This window comes from Pterocles gutturalis, unplaced genomic scaffold (assembly GCF_000699245.1).
Source record: "Pterocles gutturalis isolate BGI_N339 unplaced genomic scaffold, ASM69924v1 scaffold6625, whole genome shotgun sequence".
NCBI classification, from domain to species: Eukaryota; Metazoa; Chordata; class Aves; order Pterocliformes; family Pteroclidae; genus Pterocles; species Pterocles gutturalis.
Window position 1 is genome coordinate 48,047 of NW_010140641.1, and position 20,913 is coordinate 68,959.

At 46.7% G+C, this 20,913-nt stretch overlaps 1 protein-coding gene across 1 annotated transcript in view; it reads left to right on the forward strand.

Annotated features, from left to right (window-relative positions):
* VEPH1 (ventricular zone expressed PH domain-containing 1) overlaps positions 1 to 20,415 on the forward strand; it is a gene marked incomplete at its 3' end in the record, with an annotated part of 50,568 nt that extends 30,153 nt beyond the window's left edge. The window contains exons 7-10 of the mRNA XM_010083742.1: positions 3,087 to 3,296; positions 4,173 to 4,570; positions 17,137 to 17,276; positions 20,281 to 20,415. Of these exons, the coding sequence (XP_010082044.1) occupies positions 3,087 to 3,296; positions 4,173 to 4,570; positions 17,137 to 17,276; positions 20,281 to 20,415 (883 nt within the window). The remainder of the gene's footprint in view (positions 1 to 3,086; positions 3,297 to 4,172; positions 4,571 to 17,136; positions 17,277 to 20,280) is intronic.
* Positions 20,416 to 20,913: the final 498 nt, after the last annotated feature.

Here is a 20,913-nt window from a genome sequence, read left to right on the forward strand (position 1 = left end):
ATACCAGTGCTACTCATGTTAGTGTGGTGGCTCCATGAAATTAACTTTTCTCCTTAAAGGAGAGGGTAGGTCTAGCACGTTGAGCATTCATTTACCATTTGCCTTTTGTTTTCTACAGTATTTGTCCTTCTTTAAATCGACATTTGTAGCAGTAAAGAGCTATAATAGCATCTAAGGCTTTCTGATGTTGGTAAAGATTTAATCCAGTGCAGGTACCAAGAAGCCTGTCTGGGTGAAGCAGCCACTCCCCTCGCAGCTCCCTGTCCTGCCTGGTCCTCAGCATCAGCCATCAGAATGATCTGGTCTCCACCATTAGTCCCTGCGAGCAGCACCGCATGCGAAGTGCCGGAGGATGCAGCCCCCAGCTCCGTGGCACCTCAGCCTTGACCGTTATCTGGCTGATGATGTTTCCATGATTGGTTCCTGGCAATATTTGGAAGCTCTTGGTGGGCTTCCCAACCATGAGCTGGAGGTTTTGAGATTGCTGTCACTATCCACCACTTGCCTTCTTCAAATCTGCACTTCTGTCGTGTTTGAGGAGGTGATTGTGTCCATCCATTGATGAACCACGAGGACCCACGCTTGATCCGTTCCTGTTGCCTCCATCCACGCAGGGCTGAAGCCCTGGCAGCAATCCCACTCGAGTGTGTTTGTAGCAGTTCCTATTTGCTCTTTTTCCCATTTTAAGCATGCGACTGGTGATGTTGATAATGGTGCTGGTGATCTGGGGAAACGCTCTTCAAATTAACGCAGCACTCGTGACTCTCTGACCGGTGTGTTTAGGTCTGTTTCTGCAGAGAATTTAAAAGCAGTGAAGCGCTGAGCAGCACAGCACTAGGGCCCTATGCATTCTCGGTAGGTTTGTGCATCCTTTTCCTCTCAAAAACAGCCCGAGCTTTGGTGTAAGCTGATCCTGCTCCAGCAACCTCAGCAATGTACCGAGCGGCTCTTGCCAAGATTTCAAACAATGGTTTATTTTACTGTTGCTGGAAGGGGAGGCCGGCAGGAAGGGCTGCCAGGCGTCCCGTTGGGCGTGGGGTGGAGGCTTCATTGAACATTGCGTTTGGGATACGTGTTGTTGGCTTCATGGGGAATCGATGTGAGCCCAAAGTTGGGTACACGTGAGAGCGAACAGCCCCCGTGCCCGGGGCTGAGCCTCTGCCTCCCTCCCTTTGCTCCAAAATCCCGGCACCGACAGGGTCAAAGCCGAGGTGGTGGTTTGAGGAGCACCAGGCAGCGATGAGCGCCGTATGCACCAACTCACTGCAGCTTTACGGATGGCAAACGGGAGTCGTTAATGCCTTGCTTTAGCAGAAGCATCTTGCATTTTCTTCACCAAGCCATCAGAGCTCAGCAGGAGAATGCTGGACAGAAAGGTGCTGTTCTAAAAGGCTGTTTTATTTCCAAACATCGTCGAGGCTTGCTGGGTTAGGGCTGTCATTCATAAGCCCCATCAGTCCATCAATCCCCTCTCGGTAGCCAGAGGGCTTTATGTGTATATCCATATGGAACAGACGCTTTTCTTGGCGCTTAGTGCCCACAATGGGAGCAGTGTTGAGAGTTATGTTGGAGTGACAGCTTTCTAATAAATTAAATCTTGTCCCACATCTCCAGAAAGATTTGTTAGCAAAGGTCATACCAAGGGTTTTTATTACAGAAGAATATTTTTTTTCCAAAGTGTTCTGCATTGTTAATACGAGATCTTGCCTAAATCAAAAACAAAACAAGACACAACTTGCCAGCTCCCCTGAGAAATATCCTGAACTGCCTTTATCAAAACAAATGAAAAAGTGCATTTTGTGATGCAGTGTTCGTGTTTGGCTTTTTTTAAAACATGCTTTGTTTCCACAATCAGTAATTTGCAGTATTTGGGAGTTTTTAATGGGCTTCCCAGCTGTGAGCATGACTTGCTGAGACTCTGCTGCTTTGGAAGTGCTGTGTTCAAACTCTCGTTTGTGGCTTTCCATGTCCGTGTTTCACAGATTCAGCTATTCAGATGTTTCCTCCTCAGAGAAAAAAAAGACCAAAGAAATGGTCAGAAGCAAAACGAGCTTGCTTGAGAGCTGTGGGTAGAGTTTAAAAAGTAAATACTGTCACATAAAGGCCCAGCAGCACCTTGAAGGGAGAGCGCGGATGCCCCAGGTTTGGGTTTCTGGCGGGTGGCCCGGGGTTTGGAGGGGCTGCGCCTCACCGCAGGCTGAGCTGCGTGGGAACCCAGCAAACTCCGCGTCCAGAAACTCTGCTTCGGGGAATCCAGCGCTCGGACTGAAAACTTTAACCTAGGGACCCTGGTTTTGGGCATGGAAACGGGCTGTGCTTAGAGCAGGGTGTGACAATGGTGTGACGTTATTCACTGGAAAGCAAATTTTCACCAGCGGTATATAGGACAGCAGTTTCTTTATGTTCTTTAAGATACACAGCTTCCCTTCGATTTATTTTACAGTTGTCTTCAAATTTTGCATTCAAACATTGCCCATTCTAAGGCTAACATGACAATAAAATTCAAAACAAAGCAGCTCGTCCTGCAGTCCTACAAGTTCATTTTAACTCTTCATTTTCTCTTTTGCTGAGCTTCAGTCACATTGCCCAGAACTTTTCCTGAGCCTGCTCCTGGCCATGTGCTAAAAGATATTTTTCCTACTCCGAGTACCACAGTTGGGTAGGAACTGCATGTACTTTCATCAAACCTTTAAAACCACAGACTTCTGTAAGCTCTGCAATTAGCTCAGCTTTTGGTTTATGAAAATAATGTAGTAACTTGCTGGTTAGCAAGCTGGAGAGAATGGTTTTAGTTCAGTTGAAAAATTTTTTGCTGTGGGACTGTCAGAGAAGGAGTTGGGTTTTGCTTATGCAGATAAAGAGCACATGCGGTTCCTAATCCCGTGTTGTCAGAGATGGTCGATGTTTCTGGCCCATCTGACAGTGATGTTGATCTAGAAGATGTTTTTGAAAATGATTAATTGACCTCTAAGAGAAATTCTGCTGAAACATGATTATTTTACCAGGTACACAATCCAGGTCCCGGGCAGGAGCATCCCTATGAACACAGTGTGCCAGAGTTAAACCTCTGCTCTCTGCTCCCTTAGGACGGAAAATGATACTGAAACAGAACCTCCTGTACCAGCGGATGATTTAAAAGCTGTTATGAATGGAAACGAAGAAGATGAGAAGCTGCAAGTTAAAATACAGGCTTTCGAAGAGAAAATAAACCTCGACAACAGTACCCCTGGCTCAGCGCGGAGATACAGTCTAGGGCAGGTTTCTAAAGAAGAAAGGAAGGATATGAGATTTAACAGGTATGGCTCTGTAAAGCGTGTGAGTGATTTTCATGAATACCAGTTTTGTAATAAAACTTGGTGCAAACGTTGAGAATCTGGTCTGCTTGCATGATACCTGCGGGCATCCTAAGTCAAATTTTAACCCAATCTCATACCCATGAGTTCAAAGGCTGGATAAAATCTTTCTAAATTATTTATTTCATCTCTTCTGGGCCCTAAAACAGCACAAGGGATAGGAAAATATTTGCATACAGATATCACTAGAAAGGAAGAGAGAGACCTTTCTTGGGTATTATTGCTGACCACACGTATCAAATATTTGACTGAATTTTTGCCCACGCGCTGGGTGAGATCAGTGCCACTCGCCGGGACCCCGGCTGAGATACAGGCTCAGACGGCAGCGTGCACCCAGAGGTTTTCTCTTCCTACTCCAGTATTTGCCCTTTCAGTCCCTTCGCTTGTACCCTTCTTACTCTTACAGAGGCTCAACTGAGCACGCAGGGATGGGGCAGTGAAGGACCAGAGGCTGACCCTTGGTTCGGTGGAGGGGCTGCTGGATGGCATTTTGATGATGTGACAATAAAGCACATACTCCAGCACTGGGCTTCTCAGTGGCTTGCGGATAGGTTGACTAGCTCCATCCATGGCATGCAGATGTTGTGATATATGGAGATTATTTGGTTTCATTGGCTCATTAAAGCTGTGGCTTGAGCTTTGCTTTTGAAATGCGTATTTATCGAAAGATATTTGCCTCTGGCTAAGCAAGCCCCGCGTTCAGCTCTCAGCCAGCTGCACAGAGGTAACTCGTAAGAGCACGTGTTTGGGTGATTTTTGTGTCTTACCTCTATTCTGAAACATTTTTCCTTTCCTAATTAATCCTTAATCACCTTGCAGGTCCAAAAGCCTGGCTTTGCACGCTGTCCGCATGAAGGGGGTGAACTCGGAGAGCGGGCAGGAGGAGGAGAACGGGGAGATAACCGCTGGCATCTCCCTCACCGAGATCTACATCGGCCAAGAAAATGACAAATTGCCTTTTAGTGTTGACACTGAAGCAATGCAACTGGGGAATTCTTTGGTTTCACACCAAAGTATCGATAACACGGAATCAGCAAATTTGCCAGAAATGATAAATAAAGAAAAGGCCCCCGAAGAAATCCCAGAGGCAGGGACGAGCCCCGTGGAATACCAGGACAAGCTCTACTTGCACTTGAAGGAAAACCTGGGAAAAGTGAAAGCATATGTCACAGAGATGGGGAGGAAAATCCCCATCCCCGATCAGTGCGTTATTGAAGGTAAGAGGTGTGAGCCTTTCCCATTAGGAAAGTTTTAACGCCGCACGGAAAGTTATCATGGGGCTCAGGCAAATGAGCAGCAAAGATCCTCTAGCGCAGAGCTCGCGGATGGGAAGGAACATGATAAAATGACGTTATGCAACAGAGGGCGTGTGCCACGGGTGGGCTTGGCCATGCAGGCAGGTGGGTAGGCACCTGCTAACACAACCCTCCTCCTTGTTCTGCTGGGCTGGTCCAGAGCAAATCTGGGTGTCCTTCCTCATTCATGGGTCGTAAAATCGGTTGACTTGCAAGATACACCAGAAATCATGGAATCACAGAAGGGTTTGGGTTGGAAGGGACCTTAAAGACCATTGAGTTCCAACCCCCGCTATGGGCAGGGACACCTCCCACTACCCCAGGTTGCTCAATGCAGCAGGTCAGGACCCTCAGGTCAGCACATTCCAGCGGGAACAAAAATCTCCTTGAAGGTGCAACAAAATGAGATCCCTGGTGCTTTGGGTGGGGTTGGATCCTATCTCCCCCTCTCCCTGGCATTGTTTAATGTTTTCTGCTTTCATCAAGGGCGGGTGTTTGTTTTCAAGAGCGAGAAAGCTGGTTTTGGGAGACTGCGGGGGCAATGGGCGATACACTGCAAGATGGGTCTTTGATGCTCCTCTTTAAAGGAAATTCTTTCGGTTGGGTTGTGAGCCTCTTGTTTACACTGAGGAGCAGGCGCTTCCTTTAACGTGAACGTGTGTGTGTCTGCTGTGAGCTCTTGACAGCCCAACCCTTCCATGGGCCACGCTGATTCCAAAGAGTAGCTGACTCCGTAAATTAAATTGATTTGCAGTCACTTAAAACATCATCTTCTGGTACTACGTAACTTCAGGTCCATCAGATATCAACTTTTGCTGATAAGATGTTTGTTTGTTTCGTTTTCCAGTGGTCAGGAAGTTGAAAAGCAGTTCCCACTCATAAAAGGGATATAACTGTATATATCTTGAAAGCTTAGGTTTCTGAAGGATTTCCTAAATATCTTAAATTCCAGGTTTGCTATTTGAAATATTTATTTGGTAGAATTAAAGATAAAACTTTTCTTTCATAAAATTACAGTGGAAATATGAGAATGAACAATCTGGAATTGAAGTGCTGAATGCCATGACCTTGCATTAATCAAATACAATACTTTGAATATTTTTTAAAGTATTGCTCAGTTTCCTTTCTGAAGTATCCATTATGATATGTTGTAAGCATACGACTGTTTCTAAATTCATTCAAACTATTGTAATTTCCTGAAAATCCTCGACTAGCATTCTTAGGGAAATTCTTTGAGTAGGGACACATGTGCAGAACAGGAGATTTATGTGACTCATTCGAAATACGATGAAGAAATGCAGTCTGGCTCGTTACGCCGGGGACAGCTTTTTTAATATTTCATATATTACATAAACCACTCCACCAAAAACCTTGCAGCTATTGGACTTCTGTGATTCCTCCAAGCTCTAAAGGCCCATTCAAATGTGTCCATTTTATTTTTCAAACAAGATGTTTAGAAAATAGTAAGAAAATGTCAGAAAATATTAATATACAGAGTTGGCCAATTTTGTGGTTGTGCCGGATTTTGCTGAACTGGAAGTTTAATATGTAAAACAGGGAAAATATGAAGAGACAGGCACTGCAGAATAATTTCCCATGAAACAGGGTGTTTGAAGGAAATAGAGGCAAAATGTGTGGCAAGAAAACAGCGCTGCAGCGTGCGAATAACAGCCGTGCTCAGCAGCTGACACAAAGCAAATGGGCAAGAGAAGAATTATTAAGAAAAACAGACACCTGCTGATGACATTATTATGTCATTGTCTGCATGAATTGGAGCCTGAGTCTTGAGGACCAAGTAGGTCTGTAGCAGGAGTACGAGGATAACCAGAGAGCTCTACGTGAAGAAGAATGGACTGGGAGCCCGCAGCGTGGAAAAGAGGCAGCTGGTGGCGATCTGCAATATCGTGAATGACTGAGAAGATTAATTGGGGTGGTGGCTCCCTGTCTGTCCTCATACAGGTTCTAATGAACATGAAATGAAGTTGGCAGGAAGCAAATTCAAAAACACAGGAAATAGGCACCTCTTAGCACATAATGCGATACAGGTAATTAAATGGCAGAACTGATTGCTCCAGCGCATCCAGCGACCCTGGTTTCAGGAGTGACGAGGTGAAGTCGTCATGGGTTAGAGCCATCCCAGGCTTATCAAAATAACACCAGCCCTGACTCTGGGAATGGCGGAGTCACAGATGGAGGCACCAGGAGAGCAGGGGGGAATGACCACGGGGTGCGTGTGCTGGTCTCGCACTCCTTGCTTTTTCACTTGCCCTTTGTGAGCTGGTACCAGGGGAAGGTACTGGTGGGGCTTTCTGACTCAAATCAGAATTGACATTCCAACATCCCTCGAAAGGATGAAAATTGAGAAAATGTGGCATAGTGACCAAAGTAGGAGAAAACTGAGGGAGGATAACAATTGTCAGCTATGAGAAAAGAGTTAGGGAACAGCCCATGCTGGACAAGGCGAGAAATAATGAGCTTAAATACCAATAAAAAAAGTTCAGCTTAAACAGTAGAAAAAGCTCTCCATGTTGTCCTGGGAGAGGAGATTGCAGAGGTTGAAAGCATGTTAAAGAAAGCTGGGAAGCTGGCCTCAGCAAGGCACTGCTGTGAGGTCTGACAGGTCTGAAGAAGGGATGGTGCTCCCTAAAACATCACTGGTCTTTCCACTTACATCCGTTGATTTAATATAAGATTTTATTTCTTCTGAAGCTTGCCTTACGTCATCAGCTAGCTGTACTGCTGGTACAAATCCCAGTGTCACAGGTCCTCTTGGCTCTGAGTGTGGGCAAGGGGACAGATCCGATGACCACTCCAGGTCCCCTGCATAGAGTCATAGAATCCCAGAATGGTTTGGGTCAGAAGGGACCTTAAAGCCCATCCAGTGCCACCCCCTGCCATGGGCAGGGACACCTCCCACTAGCCAAGGTTGCTCAAAGCCTCATCCAGCCTGGCCTTGAACCCCTCCAGTCATCCTCTGTAACATCGTGACTTGCAAATTTTCTTTCTTTTTGCTATTGATTCACCCATTTGCTGTGCAGACATTAGCCCTCACGAAATATTTTTGCTCTACAGAATGTGTGTTTTCAGTTTCCTTGTTGATTTACAAGCTCATTCGAATTATACTGTGTGCCAAAATGTATGTAATGGTACTTGAAGTGCTAGATTTTACAGCTGTGAAGGGACACAGGTCAAGAGCCGTGAGGGTGGATCCATGGTCTGTCTGGGATGGTTTGGAGCTGCCTTCATGCACATTGAATAATGGACATGTCCTCAGCTCCCGTGTCGCGTCTTGTATTTACTATTTTTGGCTGCATGCGCTTCAGGCGGAGGAGGGTTGGGAACTGGGTGATGAGCAGAAGCAGCGTTAAGACTGGGCTGTTGGCCAGAATGTCTCAGGTTAAGAAAATGGTCAAGTTCAGGGTGTTGTAAAGAACAGAGAAGCTGCAACAGCTTACAGGATGCATGCGTGTTAGGGAATCTTTTGGAACTAATGCTGCGGTCTGAGAGGGGATGTAAACTGGGGCAGAAAGAAGGCATCTGAAACCAGAAAAATTCGTTTATTTTAGGTTTATTTGTTTGTTTGTTTGGGGCTGATGGTTTGGTTCAGTTCCTGCTTAGTTTGAACTACTTTGCCCAGATTTGCATCTGCAATATCAGAAGCGTGCGTGTGACCGTAAGCTTTCAGCACTAGAAAGCCAGGGCTAGAAGTTAAACCAACAAAGATGCAAATGCTGCTAAACTCGGGTAACAATTCTGAAAAAAAAGCCCTAATTTATCTGCAGATCACAGATGCATCATGCCCATAAGCAGCATGACCAGTTTAGCAGGAAAAAGATGGGGCATAAAATCCACTGCTCTTGGATTAGTTGCTATGGGGAAAAATTGAGTTTAATCAAACTGCCCAAACAAGGAATCTGCCAGCGTTCATGTTCAATATAAAGGAGGAGTCTGAGAAACTGAAGGGGTTAATTAGAGTGACTCTAACTCCTGGGACATATTAAAGCACAAAACTAAGTGATGTCTCCAAGGAGGCTGGAAGTGGTTTGGGTTGGAAGGGACCTTAAAGCCCATCGAGTCCCACCCCCTGCCATGGGCAGGGACACCTCCGACTAGCCCAGGTTGCCCAAAGCCGCGTCCAGCCTGGCCTTGAACCCCTCCAGGGATGGGGTCTCACCTTGAACCCTGCATGTTGGATGATTTTTGACTTATTCTTCTTGTTTCCCAGCCGTGCAGGGATGGCAGATGAAATGCGGGACCACGTGCATCCTGCCTCTGGGAGTGGCTGGTGTCAGATGGTTCCCAGACACCAGCCTGGATGGCTGCTGGATTTGGTTATAGCTCGAGGGCAGGTCCTTGTTTTCCACGTTAGTTCTACTTGCTCTTTAGATAATTGGGATAAAAACGCCACCATGAATGGCTACAGCTCAGAGCATGGAGTGTTGAGTGAGCTGTTGGAAAGAAAGTGTTTGATAGTGGATGTGTGGGGAGGATACGGAGGGATTTGCACATCTCCAGCCTGCCTCGCCTCCTTTTTACAAGGATGGAGCTCAGGGAGATGTTGTGCATCATACCATCCTTGGCCATTGAAGCCACATTCAAAATGCAATGCCCTCCAATTAAAAATATTCTATTTTATAGCAGTAAGTCACTCCTGGCTCGTCAGTGCCCTCCAGGAGGAAATACAAACAGCAAACATTTTATGGGATTAATGACAGAATGCTGAAAGAGGAGGAGGCAGCAGGGGAAACAGGTTGCAGTACACTGGCCCTGAGTCTGGTTGTTATTACGGTTTATGCTGTACTGGGAGATAATCGGTACCATATGATGGCACGGAGGGAAAAGCTCGTTGCTCCCCTGCAGCGCTCGCCCCTGCACCGGGCTGATAAATTCCAGCGTTCCATAAGCCGAGCGTTGATTTGGAACAGATGGACCTCTGCTCCTTCGGTGGGACCACAAAGCTGCGCAGGCTCAGGCCAGCGTTTCCAGAGGTGAACTCTGCTGCTGCTAGGGCAGAAAAAAGATGAGTTGGCATTTTATCCTCCAGGGCTGGTATTGCAGATGCATCCCAAAGGTGGGGCTGGCAGTGAGGATGGAAGCGCGAACTCAGGGATGGCCATCGCACTCACGGTGATCCGCGTTGTCAGACCGCGGAGAAGCTCTTGGCCCAACAGGGAGCGTAACAGGAACATGAACACGCTCTTAACTCGCTGCCCTCCCGGACGCGATAACAGCAAACCGTGCGCTTCACACCTAATCCGGAGGCACTGGTTCCAGCAGGCTGGTCTCCAGATGCGCCTTCTGGTAGCTGGGGGATTCCCATGGGGTGGTGTCAGCGCTCTCCTGGGGGGAAACCCAAACCAGAGGACTGCTGAGCTGCTGGGTTGGACCAGGACGGACCCACTGGCTCCTCCGGGAGCTGCTGGTGCCCTTTGGTCACGGATGCAGGCAGCAGAAGGTGGGACAATGTGGCAGAGACTTTTTCCTGCTCTGCCTTCCCAAACAACGTCGGTATTTCATTACCCCAACGGGAAAGGGTTGTATAAAGGGTTTTATAAAGTCAAGCTAATCTGTATGTTCTCAAATGTGGCTTTTGCCACTCAGAGTGCATTGCAGTGGCGGTCCAGACCCCGTTACAGCATGCCTTCTCCATTAATTTTTGTGTAGTTTACTGGAGGTGGAATCTACTGGGCTGAGTTATGGCACGCATGCAAAGCTAGTAGTGTTAAAAAAAAAAACCAAACAAACCAACAACCCCATAAATCAGCATTTCTTGACGCAGATTTCTTTAAAAATTACCCTTTTCTCCTATAAACATATTTATTGTTTGTGTACTTATTTGTAATCCAAACTCAAGTGATCAGGAAAAGGAAACTGAGCGAGCTGAAAAAGCCTTCAAACTGAAATTTTAAAAGTTCTGTACATTTCTGACTCTCTGGTTTCATGTTTATGGGAGGGTTTGGTTCTATTTGGGAAATTTATGAGCATACTTTTACTCCTATTAACAGATTTTATTTAATAGGACACGATTACCGATATAAATCAAATAATGCCTTAGCTGTTCCCAGAACCAGTGGCGCTGTACCTACTCGCCTGCGCCTCTCCAAGTTTAGCTCAGCACGTTCAGCTGGAATAAACAACAATTACCAGCTCCACTGGCATTCTTCTGTTTACATTTTGTTCTTTTTCCCCAGGCACAGCCACTTAGTAGCGGGCTTTAAAATTCCAACAAATATTCTCTTGTTTCCTGGAGGAAAAACAAGTTGTTGCTTCTTCTCTTGCTAGAAGTACGAGACTTGCCAACAGATGCGATGAGGAATGTTTGACTGGAGGAGCGTTTCCTTGGGATCATGATCAGTCTCTGCCATCTGCAAAATGATCTCATCCATCGCCCAGCTCTGAGAGCTGGCACTCTGAAGTAGTCATAAGGAAACCCTGCCTCTGGGGTTTGGTGTTTGGGGTTTTTTTTGTTTTGTTTTGTTTTTGTTGTGTTTTTTTTTTTCTTTTTCTCTTTCTGCAGTCAAAGCCTCTGTGAGCCCGTGCGGTACAGAAGTGCTGTTAGAGTCACAGATCTCGTGGGTGAAGTGGTGTTTCCATAAATCCTCATTAGGGTCTGATGGGACAGGTTACGCAGTGAGATAGCAGTTGGCACAAACACCCTGCTTACAATTTCCCTTCCACGCTTGGACGCAACAGTAGTTCCTACAGTACAGAACTGGCTCTAGGGCTGTAGATGTGTAGCTTAAATGTGACCAGTGTCATCAGCTTGATGTCCTCGGGGAAATGAGTTCATTTTTTCCTTCCTCTCTCCTTTACATGCTTCTGACCAGTTATTTTTAAAGAACTGCAGATCCATCTTGGCCATAATTCAGACTTCATGGCTTTAAATCCCCTCAAAAGGACCCTTAGTCACCGTTGGATTACCGGCGCTCACCGAGACGTGCTGTGCACGAGCAAGGAGGTTTTGTTGACAGGCATCTCCTGTGTGTTGTATCTTACTGATCTCCTGGAAGTTTCTTTGGGGCTAAATCCATCTTTCCTCACCAGGCGAGGTCAGGGCAGGCAGCGATGTGTTTCCACGTGGAGAATTACACTGAGATTCGGGGACCTAAGTTGTCTCCACCTTTGTAGGCTGAGGCTGGTTTCTTTTCCCTGTCAAAGCTTTTTTTGCTTTGAATTATTTTGTTCTTCCTAGCAACGTTTTTTGTATGCTCCCCTTTCCTAGCTAAACCCCCAAGCCCCATCCCTGCTTGCTTGTCAGAGCTGCTGTGCATTGCCAGGTGCGCACGCAGGGTGGTTTTCCCCAGAAATGACCGCCCTGACGTCTCTCAGGTGTGCACAGGTCTTGCAGTGTTGTGTTATCTCTGCTTCAGCTCCTCTGGAATCCGCTGGGATGACACAAGGTTGATATTTGGTTCAGTGGTTTATACAACTTGCAGCGATGGATGGGAAAAGTGTGCGACAGCGCTTGCCTACAGCTCAGCCCGTTTCTGTACACGTGCTTTAGGAAATCCCCAAATGCATCTTCTCCAGCTGCATATTGTACATGAATTTGTAAATACTACAAGGATTTTAAAAACATCTTTTTCATTCTCAGAGTGTGTCTGAGCACAAGCATGAACACAGATGTGTTACACGGATGCTTGGCTCCTGCCACACTTCTGACTGATCCACGACGTACCGCAAAAATGACCTGGGATGGATGTCTTGAGGTTTAAATAATGGTTCTTTGGGATCCTTTTATAATATCTTATTCAAGTGTGATACTATACTAGAAATATCAAACCCCACAGTGGATGTTATCACTCTGCTACAGTGGGATACAGGGCGTGGACTCTGCCAAGTGGGGAAATACTTGTGAAGAGTAATGGCATCACTTCCAGAAACATTCAGTGCTTTCATTTGGCTTCTTAATGAAAATGTAGCATACAAAAGTTAGTGTCAGAGCAGCTGGGTGTTGGGATACCACTTCCCATGTGTAATACAGGTGTTTGGGAGGATATTCTGAGCACTACAGACTCATAACCTGTTGAATCATATTTATGATACCCACTATGTTTTCATATGGGATGTAGTACCAGAGAGCTCTACTGCCATGGTTACATTTGAGTAAAAGTTTAAACCTATTTTATGATTCATAATGCTAGAAAGAGAAAGCTGCAGTGGTTCAAGACCCCTCTGGACTTTGGCCAGACGCTTGAGCGCTGGGTCCCTGGTGAGCAGAGCTGGGCAGTGCTGCAGGAGGGCAGTGCGGGCGGTCCTGCCTGCGCCTTCAGTGGGTGCTGGCAAATTTGGGAAGGCTGTGACTCAACCGATGTGACTATCACAATCTGTATTTTTAGTTAAAGGTCTGTCTCTGTGAGGGAGTTTGTGGGGGATGTGTGATACGATGGGTCAGTCTCTACTGGTGCTGTTCATTAAAATGTTCGTAATTTTTTTTCCCATTTTAAACATTTTTTGTGAAATGGCCCAATGTAAATATTTTTCTAACAAGTCATTTTATTGAAAATGTTCCCAGGTTCATTCTGGGCAGCTTCCCATGTCCAGATGATGACAAGCAGCTCATTTTGCCTTGGCTATCTATTTGCAGGTCTCCCATGACCATAAACATGAATTCCCACACTATTGGCATGTTGGTTTGCGCTTGAGCAAAATACGGTGTCATAGTGCTAGATGTGGATCAGGGTCACCTTAGCCTTCATCAGAACAGGTTTGTTGCTTAAATACCACTTTCCACTGACTTTGGGATAACTGAGATTAGCCGTTATATCTTGAAACTGGTAGTTCATCGCAAACCATTGAAAAACTCACGTAGTAGACTTGGGCTTGTTATCAGACATTGCCAAATTCAGCCTTCACAATGCAGCAGAAATAGCTGTGAGTAATCACTCATCTCATACCAAAGGCTTAAAGACTGTCTGAGTAGGAGGCTGGCTTTCAGTCCCTATTGACAAATGAATGCTGCTTTTTTCCAGGAACAAACTTTTTGCTCAGCCAGCACGGGCTCCAGCGCCGGAGCTGACATTTACTTTGGCGTGTGTTATCAGCCTCAGGATTTTCCTCTGTGTCATCCACAATGTCTTGCTAAGCAATTTGTTAGGATCTTGTGTCTCTCCATATATCCTTTGCAATTTTTTGTTCTGCAGCATTCGGGAACCTCCTTCACAGCCCCATCAAACGCACCCTCACCTAGCACCGAGCACCCTTAGTTAATTGCAAACCAGGGGCTTTGCTTCTGCTTGGGCGTAGTGAAGTTAAGGTTTTGTTGGCATCTGTGAGGCATGAACCAGGGGTCTTCAGTCTAGACCATGCTGTTGAATAGCATCCTGTCAGCAGCCTCCTTGGAGATATCAGTTAGTTTTGTGCTTTAGTATGTCCCAGGAGCTGGAGTCACTCTAATTAACCCTTTCGGTTTCTCAAACTCCTTCGTTATACTGACCACGAACGCTGGCAGATTCCTGGCGTGGGCAATTCCATTAAACTCATTTTTCTCCATAGCACCTAATCCAAGAGCAGTGCATTTTATACCCCATCTTTTTTCCTGCTAAGCTGGTCATGCTGCTTGTGGGCATCATGTATCTGTGAGCTGCAGCTAAGTTTGGGGTTTTTTCCAGAATGGTTATCTGAGTTTTGCAGCATTTGCATCTTTGTTGGTTCAACTTTAAGCCCTGGCTTTCTGCTGCTGAAAGCTTACGGTCGCACGCACGCTTCTCTGTTGTCCCACTGTAGATCCTTACACCTCGGATCCCTTCTCCTGTGCTACAGCAGCCTCTCATTGAGCTCTGCAGCCCCGGCTTGCAGCTGCTGAGCTCCCTTTTCTTGGCAGATTCAAACAGCTTTGTCAAAGGACAATAAAGGGGTTTCCATTTGCCAGCTTCTGCAGTTTTTTCTCCCAGCCTAACAACTATCTGGCCTCTCTGTAGCATCTTCAGCAGGTTCCAACATCCCAGTTCTGAATTTTCTGTGTTTTTAGTGACAATCTGGTCCTTCGATACTTTTGCTCAAGCACAAACATCGATGCTTTTGTACCTCTGGGAAACTCATTCCTCGTACGTGGTGTTTTTATGTGAAATACTGAATTTATTACATTTCTCTCCTATGCTTTCACATCTTGATTAAATGAAAAATGTTAGAAACAGCAAGTGTTTAAAGATGCTCTGTTGCTGGACAGCAAGGCTGCCTTCTGCTATCAGTGTTCCTTGCTGCTGGCGCTCATTGTCGGTAGATCTGGAAGGCTGTGCTGTTCAAACTGTCTCCCTTTAGCCACATTTTCTAAAAAGCTACAGCTCATTTTTCCAGTTTGGATATTTCCTTACAGCATTTCATTCCTACACCTTCACGGCACGGTGACTCACCGGGATAGCACGAGACCCTGAGTCACGCTCCCAGCACAGCCCGTGTCGGTGTGATTCATTTTGGGATGCTGGGCAGTGAGCCCTGGCCAGCTGGCTCCACGGGAGCCTCCGCTGCTCTCTCCTCTCCTTTGAATTGCTTGTCTGTCTGTCTGTCCATCCGTCATTTCTGCCCTTAGCAAGGAAAAGTGTGCGGCGGCAGCAGCTGGTGGGACCAGTCGTTCCCCTCCCCTTCCAAATTGGACTCTCCATCTGGGTGAAGAAGGTGCAGCTCTCCCCTGTGTTTGCATCAAGGTCATCCTCTAAGGCTCTCTGTGGTTTTTTTTCCATGCCTTTTCACCTTGGATAGCCGCTTGTTCCTGTTCAGAGGGGCTATAAAGTGATACCACTGTTCTAAGTTAATAAAGAAGCCTGGTTAGGTCATGTCTAACATGCTGTTGTCATTAGGAGTAGTCATCCAAAGACAGAAAGTGAGGGTTCAAGGTCAATATTTTTGCAAAAGCAGAATCGTGCATCTCCAGGGCTTAATTTCCAGTTAAAACCAGCATGGGGAGTTCAGGGTCAGGTAACATGACGTAGCATATAGCTTTAGCACTGGGCAGGTGATCCCAAAGGACATGTTCAGAGTGCACGTAACCTCTGCAGGATTTTTATCAACAGATGACGTGATCACAGGTGGCATAAAGGGTCAGTGTTTGACAGAGCAGGGAGAGCTGGAGATGCTTTGTGTGTCCTAGTGCCCTGCAGCTGGGACTGGGAGTTAAACTCCATGTGTGTTTTGCTGCGAAGTCTGTGGCTGTGCTGGCAGTTGTGACCAGGGGGCTTTTGCCCTGGTTTCAGCTGGGACAGAGTGAACTTTCTCCCCAGCAGCTGGTGTGAGGCTGGTTTGGGTTTGTGCAGGGGAGAAGCTGATCACACACTGATGGGCAGAGCTGCTGCCAGGACAGTCGAGGACTTTCCAGTGTCTCTGCTCTGCCAGTGTCTGCAGGGGCAGGAGGAGCTGGGAGGGAGCACAGCCCCAGTGACCAGCCCAGGATTCCACCTCAGGGGTAGGACTGAGACCCAACTGGCCGATGGTCTGTTCCATCCCATGCCTGTCATGCCCAGTATAGAGAAGAGGTTCTGTCTGGAAGTTCTCTCTCTTGCTCCGGGTTGTCTCCCTCCAGGTGGCCCCTCTCTCAGGGTCATCTCCGTCTCTTGGACGCTTGGGCTCTTATCTCTGCTTGGGGATTGTGGTTTCAGGACTCTCCCTGCTCTGGGATTGTCAGCTGGGAACAGGCTGAGCCTTGGTCATGGGGTGGTGAGCAGTGTCACTGTGTATCACTCTTTTATCTCTCTCTATATATTACTATTATTATTATTTCCAATGCTACTGTAGTTTAGTTACTAAATTGTTCTCATCTCAACCCACAAGTCTCTTTTCTCTTCACCCCTTTAATTCTCTCCCCCATCCCTGGGAGGTGGGAGGGTGAGTGAGCGGCTGTTGTTTTGTTTTGCTGCCAGCCAGTGTCAAAACCATGACAACTTTGCCAGTGGCTGTACTGATTTGATCCAGTCACTGTGTCACCTTGCAAAGTGACAAAGGACCTATTGCGAAGGGGGGAAGCACCACGGCTTTTCCCAGCAGCTGAACAAGCCCATCCCTGGCCGGGAGCCGCGGCCGCACTTCTCCATCCCTGCAGACACCAGCTTTCACTGCACAAAGTCTGGGCACCAATCCCACAGATGTCAGGCCCCCATATGGCCGTTTCCTAATAAGGGATGTTTTTTCCAACAAACTCTTTAAATAAGAATAAGCGATGCACAGTTTTGACAGATCTGTCCAGTTCAATAAGCCAAACGACGGGACCGAATGCAGGAGAGAGCACCAAGACGATAAACAGCTCAACTGCGCACCAGCTTGTACCTTTTGCATTTAGGAGTAAATGATTCCCACGTAAGATTTAAAGCACAGGAGGTTAGATTTCTTGGTCCTGTCAGCTGGCTCGTGTTTGATTTCAGGAAGAGCTGACCCAGCCTGAGATACCCCGTAATGGAAATGTGTGCCCAGGCGCTGCGGGGCTGCCCGTCCCGGTGATGGGCAGCTAGGTTTCTGTCTTTTCTGGAGCTGATTTTAATATTCTGTATATTTCTCTCTAGATACTGTTAGAAGCTGCGTAGCGAAGCTGTTCTTCAGCTGTCCCCTGAAGGGCCATTACTGCCTGTACAGTAAATCCAGTTTCACCCTGGTCAGCCAGCAGCCTCCGCTCTGGATCCATCTCATGTTCCTCTTCCAGCAGGTGTGTGCGATACGAATTACTAGCACATCTATATCGCTAATTTTGTACTTAGAAAAAAATGTTTTAATGCTTAATCTCTTTAAATAATCATATTAATCCACAGCGCTTTGTGACCCTTGTGATTTCTCAGAAGGTTGAAGGGATTTTTGCAGTTTATAAGTTTTTTTTTTTATATTTCTATGAAATACAACAAATTCAAAATGGAGAGATCACACAGTCTGGGGATAAAAAAGTGGGGCCAAATGCTGTGAATTTAACTGCTCACATCACTCTTCCCTGTGTTTGCTCCTGGAAACAAATATTAAAAATGCTTTTCAAAAATGCAGGTCAGTAGGGCTTGGTATTTGGGTGCTCCAGGACAAGCAGGGGTCTCCGTGGCTCCCGGTGCCTGCGTGGGCTGTTTGTGGGGCTGGGGGCTTTGCTGTAGGTGAGGAACGAGGATGAGGATGGTCAGGAGCTGGGGAAGGAGAGGCCAGTGACAAAGCAAAGGAAGAAAGAAGAGCAGAGGAAGAAAGAGGGGGGAGAAGACAACATGGAAAGTTGAAAATAAAGGAGGTGAATTACTCTGCCAATGAAACCCTGATGAGAGAGGTTGGATGTTAACAGGACCTAGAGACAAGACAGGAATTACATTACGAATGGGTCGTTTTATTCCTGATGAGAGGAAAACAGATGTTGAAAAATATGGATTAAATCACTAAAATGCTCTGAAACAAGCAAGGAGGAGCAGAGGCTGAGGAGACGGTGGCAGAGCCGGCACGCTCGCTCCCTGCTCCGCTGGCCATTAACACAGCGACCTCCGCTCCGTCTGCGGTCCATGGTGTGAACCAGCGGCACTGACAATGTAATCACCAAATCCATCCCTGGAGCCTCGCCTTTTCCCCACACACTCTTCATTGGAAACCCTTTGCCTTTAACCCCTCCCCAGGTCACCCTGAGCTCGGCCCTGCCAGTTCCAGCGTTTATCAGGATAACTGTGCTTCGCATCGTTCCCAGCTCCCAGGGAATCCCCATCCCTCTGCCCTGCGGTGCCCGTTCCCCCGTCCCATCCCTGCCCCTGCTGGGTCCTGCTCCCTTTGGATGCTGCCCCCAAACACTGGTTCTCCCTGACTACTTAAAGCTTTTAAATTCTGGTTATCTTAACTATTATTAAATTACTAAATTCAACCCTGGGATAATGTTATTTAAGCCTAGTTGTACAGGAGATAAATTTGACATAAAATGTATTTATAGTGTGTTAATAATGAGTTAAATCAAAGGCTGGTGATAAAAATTTAGTTTTCAGCAGATCCATCATAGACTCACAGACAGATGAACTAATCTACGGTTTCTGAAGGTTTAAATTCCAGTTACCGTATTTTTATTCCTCCATGTTCTGTTTGACATCGTCTTCTGCAGAAGGAGCAGCGAGAAGAGAGACTTTTTCTCTCAAGTGTCCAGAAGAGATCCCTAATTTCATGACCCTGTTTTCTTTTTATTCTCTATTTAATTTGAAAAATATTAGTGAATAATTATATCCTGTTTTGAAACCCTCGGATGGAAGTCATGACACAGGAGATGATTAGTGCAGGGCAGTGGGGAGAGAAGCTTATGTCGGCAGAGATCTGAGAAATTGCCTTACAGCTAAGCAATGATGAACAAAAGGAACAAAATTAGAATAAGGGGTGATGTTGGAGAGGTTATTTGATAGGATGCTTACTTTCACCAATTCATTCATTAAAATAATTCTCCAACGCTACATGATTTATGGTTTAATTTCCCTCATCCTGCTCCAGTAGCACCAACGTCCCTTCCTAACACCCTCCCCAGGGTCGCTCGGACATTTGCCCAGCACGGACTCATTGAGCTGCTGTTTTCTCGTGCCAGAGGGACTGCTTTCCCTCTTTACTGGGACAAAATGATCCGGCTGTTTCTGACGGCTTAGCTGGGAAAAATGCGTTGCCCCTGCCATGATAAAATTCCTGGTTTGCATCTCGCTGGATGTGTCTGTGTCAGCTGGATGCCAGACAGTGTGACTGGGATGGTCGGGTTTCTGTTTAGAAAGAGAAGGAGGAATGTCCATCCAGGAAACTTACGTTAAAAGGACATTGTTCCTATTGCGAAATCAATTACTCAAAATACGGAAAATCAGATTTGCTTGTGTGCTTTTAACTTGGCTCCTGCATGCAAATGCATTTTTTAATTCCAAGATCATGTAGTAGATACAGCGGAGGCAGAAACGCTCAGCTCTCATAGTGCTCTTGAAGCGTTGGCTTTGTGCAGTTTATACGATGAAGAACTTGATGCTGGTGAAATATCAGAATAATTCCAGGCAGCGTGAAGGTGCATCCTCGCTGTCCTTTGAAACAGGGAGATTGGGAGGGGAGAACACCCAACCCAACGCAGGCTTCATCTTCTTTTGTGAATCTTCAAGGGCTGAAAATTCCTGTGCTCTGCCAGCAAAACTGGTGTTGAACGTGTTCTGTGGAGTTTTTCCTCTTGTGTTTCACCCCATTGCCCGTTCGGTGCAGTGGCAAGTGTTGTACCGTTCCTGTCCCTGCGCAAGGACCGCGAGCTGCAGCTGGGTCCAGAGGAGCCCACCCAAACCCGCAGCGGTGCTGAGCATCCCTTGGCGTTGGCTGGTAAATGACCCCTCTTTTCCAAAGGGATGCACGTCACCGAGATCTGCTCCTGGCACGCAGAGGCTGGGGCTGCTAACGGCTCGATAAACCAGCACTGCGATGCAATAAGGGCGTGCAACCTGCTATGCGCAGCGACAGCTGATAGATCATCTTGGGTGAGCCCCTGGCCTTACAGATATCTAATGTACAATTTAAAAAAGCCCCAAAGGAAATGAAATATTTGAGGATTTCTCTAATTGCGTGCACAGTGATCCATCATAACTCCTTACAGTGAACTAATCCCTGGTTATTGGCGTGGCTGCCCCACTGTCAGAACATGGTGCTCTTTGTTGATGGCTAAGTGAAAAAAAATAATGAAATCCTGTTTTCAACATTTTCTGCAGAGCTTGTTTGCAGAACCTCTGTCCATACAGAGTAATTCCGTGCAAGTACTCAAAGCCCTGTGGGAGAAGACACAGCTCAAGGGGACGCACAGTTTTGAAACTGCCATGATTCAGTCCACATTTCCACACCAAAAGGTAAGCTTGGTTTTTTCCCTCAGGAAAAAAAAAAAAAAAAATACTAGAAGAACTTTGCTCTGACTTTTAGAACAACTGTACAAAGACCGTTGCAATAGCCACAGCAAGTCTTGGCTGTGCTCAGATTGTGACAAACAAAACCCCTTTCCCTTCCCCATCCCCTTCTTTGCCTTAGCTCTGTCGTCGTCCCAGCGTTTCCACTCACTGCTGCGCCATGTCCTCGTCCCCAGGATGGCCACATGGTGATCCACGGTGCGTGCCTCTGCCCTCCCGGTTATACAAAGCGCTGGGCTCGTGGGGACGGTAGAAAACGTTCACCAGCCGTGATATTTTCAACCTCCGCCGAGGTCCGCAGCGTTGGTTTGTGCTGAGCTGCGGAAGGTCTCCAGGCGTGTTCTCCACCCCCTCCTCCACGCTTCCTGCGGGTTGCTCCCGACGTGATGAACACTCGCTATGCCACAGGTGGATTTTCTCCTGCTCGCACTTTCAAGCTCGAGA